Source organism: Corvus brachyrhynchos, unplaced genomic scaffold (genome assembly GCF_000691975.1).
Source record: "Corvus brachyrhynchos isolate BGI_N302 unplaced genomic scaffold, ASM69197v1 scaffold17, whole genome shotgun sequence".
NCBI lineage: Eukaryota > Metazoa > Chordata > Aves > Passeriformes > Corvidae > Corvus > Corvus brachyrhynchos.
In genome coordinates, this window is record NW_008240046.1 from 6,227,410 (window position 1) to 6,240,857 (window position 13,448).

The 13,448-nt window shown below is 40.9% G+C and overlaps 1 protein-coding gene across 2 annotated transcripts in view; it reads right to left on the bottom strand.

Moving 5' to 3' along the window:
• TEC (tec protein tyrosine kinase) overlaps positions 1 to 11,096 on the bottom strand; it is a 33,773-nt gene extending 22,677 nt beyond the window's left edge. The window contains exons 1-2 of one of the 2 annotated variants that reach the window (XM_017744561.1): positions 10,879 to 11,096; positions 8,601 to 8,782 (exon numbers count right to left, since the gene is read on the bottom strand). In XM_017744561.1, coding sequence (XP_017600050.1) covers positions 8,601 to 8,738 — 138 coding nt within the window. In that variant the 5' untranslated portion in view covers positions 8,739 to 8,782; positions 10,879 to 11,096. Of the gene's footprint in view, positions 1 to 8,600; positions 8,871 to 10,878 lie in introns of those variants that run through there. The other variant, XM_008641410.2, reaches the window with a different exon arrangement.
• Between the last annotated feature and the right edge of the window lie 2,352 nt (positions 11,097 to 13,448).

Sequence of the window (13,448 nt, forward strand, 5' to 3'; positions counted from 1 at the left end):
ACTGTTTCCCTTCCTCCACTTCAACTTTTCACCATTCCTGCCTTTTTCAGTCATCCACACTGAATTGCATTCTACAAAATTAAAAAAAAAGGAAACAATCAAACCCACCACACACCTAATCCCAATATGCCACATGGATTTCTAGACTTGTTTTTCAAAATATTTGCACCTCCTTCAAGTTTTATGTCACCTGAGAACTCAACAAGCTTCTATTCCAACAACAGTATCACTAGTGAAAATACTAAAATGCAGAATAGGACATTCCATTCAAGACAGGCTCCCAATTGAAAACAAGCTACTGATGCCTATTCAACATGGTACCAGCTTCCCATGTGCTCTGCAATCAGTTTTACAAGAGGTTTATACAGATAACTTCTAATGCTTACATGTGAAAACGTCTCATTCAGCAGTGTCAAAAAACCCCTTACTAGGATGAAAACACAGGATATCTACTGCTCTCTGCTACCCACAAGACTTGTTACCCCAGAGCATAGATAAGTCTTAGATTATTTTGTTTTGTTTCTTAATTTTGTTTTGTTTCTTTGTTAGCTGATGTGCAATTTCTGCATCTTCCAAGTACCTTCAAACAAGCCTGGTTTTTCTTGCATTTTTCTCTAAATTATCTTCCTAGATTAAAGTTTCTCAGCTTCTCTTCTGCACACTTTTGAAAAAAATAGGCCTTCTCTAGTCTTCTCTCATCTATATTCAAGTTCTTCCTTCTTAAAGACCTTTAAGACTCATCCACTCCTGTCATAAGGTCATAAGTAGTCATAAGGTAAATATTCTCATCCATGCCTTGTCTACATCTCAACAACTACAACTTATGCTTTTCAACTTCTTCTACATCTCACTTTTTCCATCTCATAAAAATCAAAATTCTCGTAGAAAGATAATTACTGCAGATTCTCATTTTATGTCTGACTTTTCTTTCAGTAGATGTTCTAGAAAACAGGGAATCATTACTACAACATAACCAACATTTTTTTACAACTTAAGTTTCTTTATGAATTGCCCTTTACAAGGGAGCATTCCCATGCATCTCTTAAGCTGCTCCCATTCACATGAATAGCTTTACATTATGTCTCCAACTTGAACAGTTTTCACTTGCAAGTATTTTAAGAAAGCTCTATCATCATGACCTGTGACTTGGAACAAAATAAGCTCTGTAAACCTACTCATTTCAGCTCTCTATCTTACATTAAAAAACAAGAGTAATCAGTGAAGCGATGAGAAGCATTTTAATACTGAATTGTGCTTTCATTTTATAAAATAATTAAATCCCCTATGCAATGATTAAGGAAATCCATAAATCAGGGTAATTCTTTTTAAAATAATAAAGGATAAGCACTACAGGAATAAACAACAGTAGAAAGTATTAATCTTCCATTAAAAAAGTAAGTAACATAGCTTTTTGGAACTCTATATGAAGTTGTTATGCTCCAAAGGAAGTATTTGCACAATATTAGTGTTGCAATGAAGCTATTTTACCCTGAAACCTGCAGCTTCGTAGTGGGCCCCAGAGCTTTTATTTTTCCTTCCTTAAAATAATCACCACTGTAATTTCAGTAGCTTCTGTCTCCTCTATATTCAAATTACAAGAACCGAACACAACCCTTACAGAACCCTTTTTTCCTTAGGAAGAGACTTTCAAAATGAGCAATCCCCCAAAATGTTCAGGTTTGTATTCTGCTTTTTTCATTTACATCCTGGTTTGTTTTTATTAGTTGTAACAGTTCTGTTTACGCAAGAAAGTTTTCACACAAGTTTGATCCTAATGGCAAATGGATAAGAGCATTCAGCAGATGCCTTAAAGATGCACCTCCCAAGTTCACCTTCTCAGAAGCTGCCTTTTACTTGACTCCAGAAAAGCATCCTTCTAAATAAGACTCTTAAATGTTTTCCCTCAGGGAGCTATTATTTGCCTTCTCCATAGAAGCAAATGGTTTCTGCACCCTAATAAATAGGTAAGTGATGTGCCTACTCCAACACCCTCTGTGCAGCAGTTCCAGAGCTAAGGGGCATCGCAGCCCAAACTCTCCTCCTTCATGTCCTCCCTTCTAACACTGCAGACTCCCACCCACCCAAACACATGCAGGCTAACCACAGGGACCAGGATTTAGCCTATGCCTTTTTAAAATGCAAAAATCCAATGCAAACTATTTATTACTGTGAACTGTAATCCGTGCAGCAAACATGAGCAAACAATAAAGATGCTAAAGAAATTTAATGTTCATAAGCTCATAGTCAGCTTCATACTCATGGTCAGTGGAAGCTGCTGTGGGCTGGAAAGGTTAATTCAAGCACGCTGTGCCCTGTGTGGGAGGGCAGTAACCAAACCACACACATCAGCACACTTTCAAACTAAAGAGTACCACTGCTAAGAAAGCTGAGCAACAAAGAGAAAGAGAAATATCACGGTGAAAGGGGACATTCCACAGGTATAATAGATATGAGGATACTAACAGTCTACACATTGACAAGGATTTACAAAATTATGACCAGATCTGTGCCAGCTTTGGAAGCACTGCACTCATGAGAAACATCAACGTGAAAGTTTTCAAACCAACAAACCAGCAGGACATCTCACTTGAGCAAACCAGCTCCTTTCAACTACTCCACTGGTGAGAAGTACTTCAACACCTACCACAAAGGACTTCCCTTGCCTAAAATGCCATCTGGAGCAAAAACCTATAGTCTGGTGGCACTTTCAAGTTCAAGCGAGATGTCTCGTGAGTGGTAGCTAACTAAAAAAAGTCCGTGTTACTTGCTATCATGGCTGTTCTGTAATGCAGCAGCAAGCCTGCTCCAGCCAGGGCCATCTGACTGCCCAGTTCAGAGGCACCTTCTCACAATTCACGGAGAAAGAATTCACAACAGTCAAACTCATTGCCCCACAAAGAGAAAGACAATAAACCACAAGTACGTGGGGGACGACCCTGATGGACGCAGTAGCTGGATGCCATTTCTGTGTGGCATGTCCCGTTGGTTAACTCAAGAGGGAATAAATGACGCTGTTCTTTGCAGCCACCCTGCCAAGGAGTGCGTGGGGCAGTTGCACTGTGGGGCACCAGCCACCAGGCATACTGGTAAAATGAGTCCTCCCTTCCATTGCCCAGCTGATACTTACTGAAGTGTTTAAAAGTTCAGTGATGAGGAGGACTCCTAGACAAACTCTTGAAGTTTGATTTTCCAAACAGACACACATGAAAGTGTAAATGCACCAATCCTTCGAAAATAAACTCTGGGGGATTTTAAGTTGAATATTCCAGATATGAGGTCACTTTTGACAGAAAATGGCCAAACGTACCTAGAGTCATGAATATGTGCTGTTATTTCCACAAATGCCTCCTTGGAATTCAAACCTACACTCCATTCAAGATGAAATTAGCAAAATTTGGGAAGAGTCATACTAAAACTTCAGCTAAATTTTTGCTGGTCAAAAATACAGAAAGCCATTCCAAATGAGTTTGTTGGGTTTTTTTTAATCACTGCATTAAATATTTGATTTTAAAACAAGTTGGTTAATTTCAAAATTGCTTAAATTTGATTGTTAATTTGCTACTGACCAGTATTTTTTGATTTCTTGGAAGAAAATAGTTCAGGAAAATTACAAGAAGCACACCTGAAGTACTATGCCAAGTTTTCAAAGCACACAAAATTGAAAAGAGATTTCCTAATAAAATATTTCATGCTGGTGTTTCCTCACTAGAACACTACAAACACTGTCTTTGCTATACAACCAGGTTATCCAGCAAAGTCACACTACAGTCCATGACTCTAGGTGACACCAGTAAGAATAGTGCAGCAGTCCTCAAGAACAAGGGCCAGTTTGGGAAAAAGTGCCTATCACTCCCACTTTCAAACTAGTTACTACTGTCTACATAAATGCGTTTAAAGCAGGCTTGGTAAGGCTACAATACATATTTGAGAATACTGTACATATCTTAAGTCTTTCTGACTGTAGCATAACCAGCAAGATGTACTTTATAGTACATCTCCACACTCAGAATAGGAAGATATTTTACTTCTTCCCTACTTTTACACATTCATGACCAGTACTCTCTGCTTGGAGACCAATGCAGTTATATCTTTCTTACAGTGAATTTTTGTCTTCATTGCAAATGGACCACATTACATTCAGATTTCAATAGCCACTTTTGCAACATTAGGAAAAAATATAGAAAATACTCTTTCCAACAATGACAGCTGATAAACCATTAAAGGCTTCAAGAAACAGCATTGGCTCAGCCTTTTTATTTGCTTATAATCACTGTTAGTCCAATATTGCACAATAGTGCAATGATGCCATTTCCCCAACAGCTACACCTACTAATTCTCAGAATTTATGACCGAGAAAAAAAAGACAAAACCAGAACACATCTCAGCTTAAACAGAGTATTCCTCTTTTTTGACATTAAAAATTTATCTCCATGATGCTTAAGGCAAGTCGGTTCCTGATGTATTTTTATTTCCAAGCTTCTTAATAGCCATCTTTTTAACAAACCTTAAGGTGATTACTTTTTCCATATTTTTTATCCAACAGCATAATACCCAGAAGTTAAGTAGAAAAAGCCAAGGTCCTATTGGCTTCCTATGCAAAGTAAGTTTCCCATGATATTAATCGTAATGGTAGAGCTTTGCACAGGTGACCTAAATCAGGATTCTCCTTCCTCAGGCTTTTGTGTTTTGAAACCAGTCTTGAAATGCAGCCTCTTCACTGATTCTGTAGCTATGTTTCATCAATAGTGACTTACAGCAGAGCAATATCTTGAAGTGAAAAAACTATATATCTCCTTCTCATGGTAGCAGTGCAGTTCCAGGTACGCTGTAGGCATGCACTGTCGTTGTACCATGACAGGGGGCCTGATCTGCTTGAAAGCATGTATAGAAAGATTTAAACCAGTTATGTGCCAGTTAAAACAAAATTCTAGCCTGTTGCTAGTAGTCATGTTTAGGATAATTTATAATTTATTATAAATTTATTGCTGCAAGTAATGTATATGGCACTTTGTCAGTACATGGGACAGGAAAAAACAGAGAAAAGTGGCTTCTATAACGTGCAGTTTCTGGTCAAAGAGCAAGTGATGCCCCACTACTGGCTGCACAGAATTATTAAATCTCTCAGCAGCATTTAGATACACGAATACTATTTGCTGTGGTTGACTGCTTTCTGTTGTCATAAATGTTCCACTTCTGTCACCAGACATACAAAATGTCTAATTCTGTCACTTTATTTATAATCCCAACTTGCCCACACTTTGAGTATTGACTAATCTGGTTAACGAGATTTACTTGTATCTTGTTTTTAAAAAGAAGTGGTATGATTATTCACGTGCCCACAAACTCTGGGTTTTTCTTGAACTCTCTCTACTGAACTTCCGTAGAAGTTAAAATGGAAGAAAACAAGAAAATACTTCAGATTGGACAACAATCAAACTGGGAATTGCACACTTGCCTAGAGGAGCAGAACTCAGCCACCCCTGGCAGACTGCTACCACTGCAGTTAGGGGATTAAAATGAGGGTGTGAGATCCTCTTGGCTTGGGATATCCATGCTTCTCTTGCCAGCCTGGACTTTGAATACTGCCAAGCCCAAAATGAAATCAGTCTGTACCTATCCTTTCACCTGTCATGTCTTTAAATTCAACCAGCATACACAGTAGTCACATTTATTTCAGCAATAAACCCCCAACTATTCAGAAGGGGCAGAATTATCCTGATGGCTAATAATTTTTTTTCTCTTCATATAAATTATCTCAGCCAGAGTATGCAGCTGTCTTATCGTAAATATACATTTATAGCCACCAAAATTGGCTTAAAAAAACCCAAACAATAACCAAACAAATAACTAAACCCACAAGCATCTTTAACATTTAAGTTGTCCAGAGACATAAAGGAATAACTACCACCGTGTCACAGAGATCTTAGTCTTACAGCTGTGGTTTTTTTCAAAGAGACAAAAATATTCAGTAAGCCCCTTTAAGATCAGAGCTCACTATTTTCAGACAACATTGTTAATAAAATAAAATGCTGATTAATGTTTAAAAGAATCTAAAATGAGAAGAACAATGAAAATGGTTTGAGGCTGGAAAGTTACATGTTATGGCTGAGCCAGTCTAACAACCTGCTGACGTCAACAGTTGGAGCATCCTGTTCTCCACCACCACCTGCACAGCCTCTGGCACTTGTTAGATCCTGCACCCTGCTAATGCAGCTTGCTAACCCAGCAGAACATTAATCCAGCAAAAATAAAATCAGATCAAATATCTTTCTGCAGACCTAATTGCAGCCTTCTAGCACCTGAAGGGAGGCTACAAGAAAGACAGAGAAAAACTATTTCCAAGGGCCTGTAGTGACAGGACAAGGGGGAATGGCTTCCAACTGAGAGTAGGTTTAAATTATACTTCAGGAAATAATTCTTTACAGTGAGGATGGTGAGGCACTGGAACAGGTTGCTCAGAGAGGTGGTGGATGCCCCACCCCTAGAAGTGCTCTAGGCCAGGTTGGATGGAGCTCTGAGAAATCTGGTGTAATGGAAAGTGTCTCTGCCCAGGGTAAGAGGGGTTGGAACTAGATGAACTTTAAGGTCCCTCCTGACCCAGGCCATTCTGTGATTCTATGATTAGCAATTTTTTTCAGAGCAATATGGATTCCAAGAAGGGCCAGAATAATTTCAAGTGAATGGGGGAGTCTAGGAAGGCTAGGACAGGGATGAAACAGACCTGCCTTTTTCAGCAGCAAACTGATGGCCTAACATAGGCATAATATATATTTTCAGCCGAACTGTCTGTATCTTAGGCTGAAATATTTTAAGAAGTTACTGCATCCTCAGCTGAGGGCACTATGGGCAGCCCTGCTCAATCTCACTGCAAATAAAACTGATAGTTTAAACCCCCTCTTAGAGAGATCCACAAGGCAGTCTACTGGAAAAGCATTTTAGCCAGAGGACATTAACCTGCAGGGCAAAGGGAAAGCTGGAAGGGGAAAACTGAAGAGGTGAAGCTGGAAGTGGTAACTTCTTAAAGGGTGACAACTAGACCTGCAAAACCTGTTGTCACATTTCTATTTGATCTGAACACAAACTGACATGGGATAAGCATGCAAGACGTATTTCAGAGGGCCTCTTAGCCCCCACCTCTTTATTCTCTGGAAGGATGGCAGAGTCACCAAAATAGGAGTGACGGATACACTCTGCCATCCAGGAGGACATAAAATGCCTGAAAAGAGTCTGCGAAGAGGACATAGCCAGGCTACTTCCAGCAGTGTCCAGTGACAGGGCCAGAGGCACTGGGCACAATCTGAAACACAGGAGGCTCCATCTGAGCATCAGAAAACAATGCTGGTCTTTTTTACTGTGAGGGTGACTGTGCACTAGCACAGGTTGACCAGAAAGGTTGTGAAGACTCCATCTGTGAAGATACTCAACAGCCAGCTGGACAGAGATACTCAATAGCCAGCTGGTTCTGGGCAACCAGCTCTGTGTGGCCCTGCTTGAGCAAGGGGCTTGGAGCAGATGGCCTCCAGAGGCCCCCTCCAACCTCAGTCTGTGATCTTGTTCTTAATCCCTGACTGTGTCTGAGCTACTTTCAGAGAACAGACTGCTGTGACCATCTTGTAGCATGGTAAGTGAACTCAATTCTGGTGCAACCATACGGTCTGGCAGAGAAACATGCTTAGCAAGCCTTAGCTCTCCTGTACCCTCTTCTTTTATCAGAGGTAAGACAGCCAACACAAGAGGTTACAGGGTTCCCTCCATTAAGCTTTATTTGTTAAATGGCTTCCCAAGGTGTACAATGTGTTTCATGAACTATTGCAGTCACTTTAATCCTCCTCAGCATTGTGACAAACATGGAAAGTAGCCTCACTTAAGTGGAAAATCTCACCCCCAGCACTGAGGATATGTCAGGACGCTCTGGGGGCAGGTGACCTTGATGAAACTGAGTCGGGAGCTTATTTGAAAAAATGTTGGTCTGAGGATTTGCATAGTTTACACTAATGACTTCTTGAGGAACTGAATTTACAAAAAAAGTGGTAACCGGGATGAGTTGCTTTTATGGTCAAAGATAAACTGCTTCCAGCTTCATTTCAATCACCAGGTTGCATGATCCACTCTAATGGATCTCATCTCTGCTGAACTTGGTCTGCAATGCACTGCTCCTATCACATGTTCTTTCTCCTGTTCAAATCCAGTTAATTGCCAGGTGCAAATGTAATGGCCTTCACAGTATACACAGTCACAAGAAACTGCAATTGTAACTTTTTCTACCTTTTCCCCACCTCATGATAGCAGCGATCTTTCATCTCTCTGGAGAGAGAAAGAGATCAGCTTTGATGACCACTGTTTTATGTCATATCTGCCATCCTGGCTATGCACTACTGCTCTGATTGAGAACCCATTCACATTGACTACCAGGTAAGTTATCTACACCTCTGTCAACCTGCACTATAAATAAGAGAAACGCCATCTCACGTTCATTGCCACCAATGGCCATTTCCCTGATCAGCTCTTGACAGTATGATATACAGTGGGGAAAAAAGCCAGTATCGTACAAAAGCAAAAAGGAACAAAGGCAATCTGTAGTATAACTCTGTGTCTCCTACCTCCGCTCGACCTTCGTAGTATGTTAGCATAGACTTTGTAAGTACAAAAAGCCTCTCTTTGTAGTTTAAGGGAGAAGTCCTCTTCTTCTGCTGTGATCTTTTAATCAAAATCTCTTGTAGGATAGTAGTCGTATTCATTTCAGCCACTTGTCAGCTCTCTTCTAGCCATTGAACATCAGTTCCTGTGAAGATGAGGAATAAAACATTATCAGATCTTTGGAGGATCACAGAATTGGAGATTTCTGTAACAAAAAGAGCTTCTACTTATAAATGAAACTGCCTGAATATACAGAAAGCTGCAGCTCACCCTAAGCATCTGGAAGTTTACAAAAGTTAATTATTAGACTAAAAAGTTCAGGCTTTGCTCAGCTGAGGGCTGCACTGGCACATTCCCAGGAAGCCAAAAGCTGTACGTGACTGGGATGAAACAAGGTACACTGCAGCCTGTGTCACAGAGAATATGGGTGAGAAGTCTGAAATGTGCTCCAGGCAAACAGCAGCGCACAACTGCTCTTCACCACAAACCTGTATAGAAGTTTCTAACCTGTATAGAACGTTTAATTGCTAAGGTCTGTACATGCATGCATGTCATTTGCAAAAGAGTTCTATATACAAAATGAAGATCATAGAATCATAGAATATCCTGCATGGAAGAGACCTACAAGGATCACTGAAGTCAAACTCCTGGCCCAGAACAGGACAGCCTCAAGCATCACACCATTTGTCTGAGAGCATTGTCCAAATGCTCCTTAAACTGTCAGGCTTGGTGCTGTGACCACTTCCCTGGGAACCTGTTCCAGTGCCCAATCATCCTCTAAGTGAAGAACCTTTTCCTAATATCCAACCTAAACGTCTCCTGACACAACTTCAGGCCAGTCCTGTCACTCGTCACCACAGAGAAGAGATCAGTGTCTGCCCCTCCTCTTCCCCTCAATAAGGATGTTGTAGACTGCAATGAGATCTCCCCTCAGTCTCCTCCAGGCTGAACAGAACAAGTGACCTCAGGCATTCTTCATATGGATTCCCCTCTAGACCCTTCATCATCCTTGCTGCCCTCCTTTGGATGCTCCCCAATAGCTTAATGTCTTTCTTACATCGTGGCACCCAAACCTGCACACAATATTCAAGGTGAGGCTGCCCCAGTACAGAGCAGAGCGGGACAATCCCCTCCCTTGCCCGGCTGACGATGCTGTGCCTGATGCCCCCCAGGACATGGTTGGCCCTCCGGGCTGCCAGGGCACTGCTGATTCATATTCAACTTGGCATCAACCAGGACCCCCAGGTCTCTTTCCACAGTGCTGCTTTCCAGCTTCACATTCCCTGGTCTATACACACAACCAGAGTTGCCCCGGGCCAGGTGCAGAATCCAGCACTTGCCCTTGTTAAAATTCACAAGGTTGGTGATTAACCATCTCCCTAATTTGTTAAGGTCTCTCTGCAGGGCCTCTTTCTGCCCTGGAGGAAGTCAACAGCTCCTCCCAATTTAGTACTGTCGGCAAACTTATTTAGTATTCTTCCAATCCTTCATCCAAGTTGTTTATGAGGATGTTGAAGAGCACTGGGCCTAAAATGAAGCCCTGGGGAACTCCACTAGAGACCAGTCATCGGACTGATGTAATCTCATTCACTACAACCCTTTATACCTAAGATGTATCAGTAAAAGTAATTTTGCAGATTTACCCTAATTTTACTAATGAAAATTTTCATACACAAATGGTTGTTTAGAAGATGTCAGTTTGAGAACAAAGAACTCAAGCTTATTTTTTAGGAACTGCCAAGCATATGCCTTCCAACTTCTGTTTAGAAAGACTTCATGCTGACCATCAAAATCAAGAAATTTAATTCAGATGGTTTTGGTTACTCAGTACTGTCAAGCTGCTTTAAGCTCTACACCATGACTGGTACCTGTAGGACACATTTAGGAGTACATGAAAACCAATACACCCACAGCTACTCTGTTTGCAAATCTGGCTCCAGCGTCCCACCAGAGCCATAGTCAGGCAATCCCTCTGTTCTTTGCAATGATGCCAGCTTAAATACAGCTGACCTCCTCCCTCATCAGCTCACCACTGTCCTGTCTTGTGCAGGTGTTCCTCCTGCCGGGCTGGGAAGCAGGTTAGGGAAGGGATCCAACCAGACATTTCATCATGCAGCACAGGCAGCTGCCTGCACAGACTCATTAAATGAAGCGGCACGGAGGCAGGAATGAAAGGTGTGGGAGAGGCTGTGGAGAAGCTGTTCCAGAAATCTTTTCCCCACTCCCTTCCCCTTTACTCACTTTCTGCCAGCCCTGCCCATGGCACCACCTGAGCCCTGCCTGAAGCTGGGCTCCAAAGCCAGGGGAAGTTGCAGGTGCAGACCTGGCGAGCAACTCAGGCTAGAGCAGCACGGCTGGAAGCTGAAGCCATGGCTTGAAGAAGGAACAGCAGCATCTGCTGAAGCACCAGTGACCATGAACAATCTCTCAACTGCGTGGAGGGGGCAGGGGATAACCCAAAGCCCTAGAGTAGAACAAAAAAATAATTCATTTTTCACGGGGCTTACTTTATGCACCTATTTACTACTTAAGAGTATTTCAGAATTCACTGAGGAAATGGCATGGATATTTTTCTCTGCAGGCAACATAACTTCAGCATGGACAAAACAGTACCTTTCACAGAATTGTGCAGAGAATCTTGAAAAACCACAAACCTCCTCACAACATTGCCTTAGACTACTTCATTTTTAATAAAATCAAATGTAAACAAACTTAGTTTAGTGTGTCTCATTTTGTGAGTAATTAATTGCTGTCACAATACATGAAATGACACCCTCTGCCTTCCAGTCTAGTCTTGATACTACCTTTCACTCCTTGGTTTGATTAGCTGAACTCTCATATCCCAGACTGCTGCTATCTCAACAGCTGGAAGTAGTTGTTAATTGCTTTACAATACCCTTTTCTTTTCCAGGAATATCCTCCTCATATGTTAAAAAAAATATTCAGTGGTTTACACGGAACTACAAAATAAGACCAGGCTAGAATGCATACATAAAAGATGATAATTGGACTGAAAATGGTGATTATTATGAATAATCTCTTCTTGTTATTTCTCTTCTTCTGATATGCATACACACATACATTTTATTGGTCATCTGTTATATTGCATTCTGGGAAGAAGGCAGATCTTTTTTAATCTGTAATTGTCTTGGATATGTTATTTAACTACTAAAGCTGCCCAATTCTGATTTATTGCCCTGCTAAAAATAAATTGGCAATCTTAAAGGTAATTGCAGAAGGAAGAATACTACCATAAACTGAAAATACAAACACTGCTCAAAAAACTGAAAGTCAGTATTAACTTTCAGACCAGCTTAATGCACACAAAACTTTAAGGGCTCCCATCACAGGCTCTCCCACTCAGAACAATTCTACTGTTCTCAATTGTAAAAATTCTCTGCTTGTACTTAAGAAAAACATAATTATTATCCATCTTATAAACTGTGAACTCAGAGATCCCTGGAGTGCTGCATTAGAGAGAGCAAGAAGGATTCAAAGTTAACTATGATTTCAAATCTCAATACTGATAATGCTAATATATTTCATTTCTCTACCAGGTTACATTAACATGACACATGAACCAAAAATATTCTTTTGACAAAATCGGGGTTAAAAAATAAAAACATCAGTAATGTAACTGGCCAATGTCTGCACCTGGTTGCTACACTGAATTATCTCTGCTATGAAGATTTCAGCAGATTAGAACCAGTTTCCCTGGTCAGAAGATCAGCCTTTGAATCTGCATTTGGTCACAGAAACCTGTTTTATTTGGGGTTATTTCCAAGTCAGTGGCTCTAGACACGTTTCTGTTTTGATAAATAAGGCTCAGGATAACTGAACCCTCGCCTATATTCTGAAAGTTATTTTTCAAAATTGCAATACTTCATTGAGAAGCCCCTGTAACAGCCATGCTTACCTCTTACCAAACCCGTATATCACTACTTTTCTTCAGTACAGTTTTAGACATTTTCTGCACATTTTCCCTCCGCCCACTTCCCCCCAAATACTCCATTGTTCCCAGACCATCCCTCAGAACATGAAGCTGTTTGCATGACACACTGTTATCGTGTTATAAACAGCTGTGGGAGTTTTGGGCTGACACCCAATATAAACTGTTCACAATATGACTCCTGCCAAGGAATTGCTCTATTCCCTGCCAACCTTAGTTACACGATAACAAGTAAGATCTAATTTGCAGAGATGCTGAAGACTCAGAATTATGGCAGAAATCAGAAAGAGCTAAAGATTCTCAGCTTTTCTCAGGGTGGGAAAACATTCTCAACTTTAAGTATCAAAACATCTGCATCAGCTTGTGTTTCCCTTCTTCACATTGTACAAGTATTAACCTGTATAGTCATGAAGTCACCATACACCTTCCTCAAAACAGATGAAAACAACTGTTCAGATAAGCCTTCTAAGTCAATATTGGTCCACATGCACAAAGTATGTTTTCACTTAGAGCTTCTTATGCATGCCACCTTTCCCAGTTTTCACTGGGGAAAACTGAGCCACTAAGTGATGTGGTAAGCTGAAGTGTTGCAACACTACCCACATATCTTCTGGTTCCCACTCCCAGCTCCCAGATTGTGTTTGTTTATTGAAACAATTAGTCACCATAAGCTGGCTGGATTGTAAGCACCTTTAACATTCAGAAAGTAGAATAAATGTATGAAATTCCCAGTGCAAGTTCGAGGGAGTAGAAAAGAGAAAGTGCATCCAGGCTGATCAGGGCTTCTCTGACCCAAATGTAACAAGCAACTGTCACTTTTTAAGACACAAATCTTTGTATCATACATAGCCATGGAGGGGCT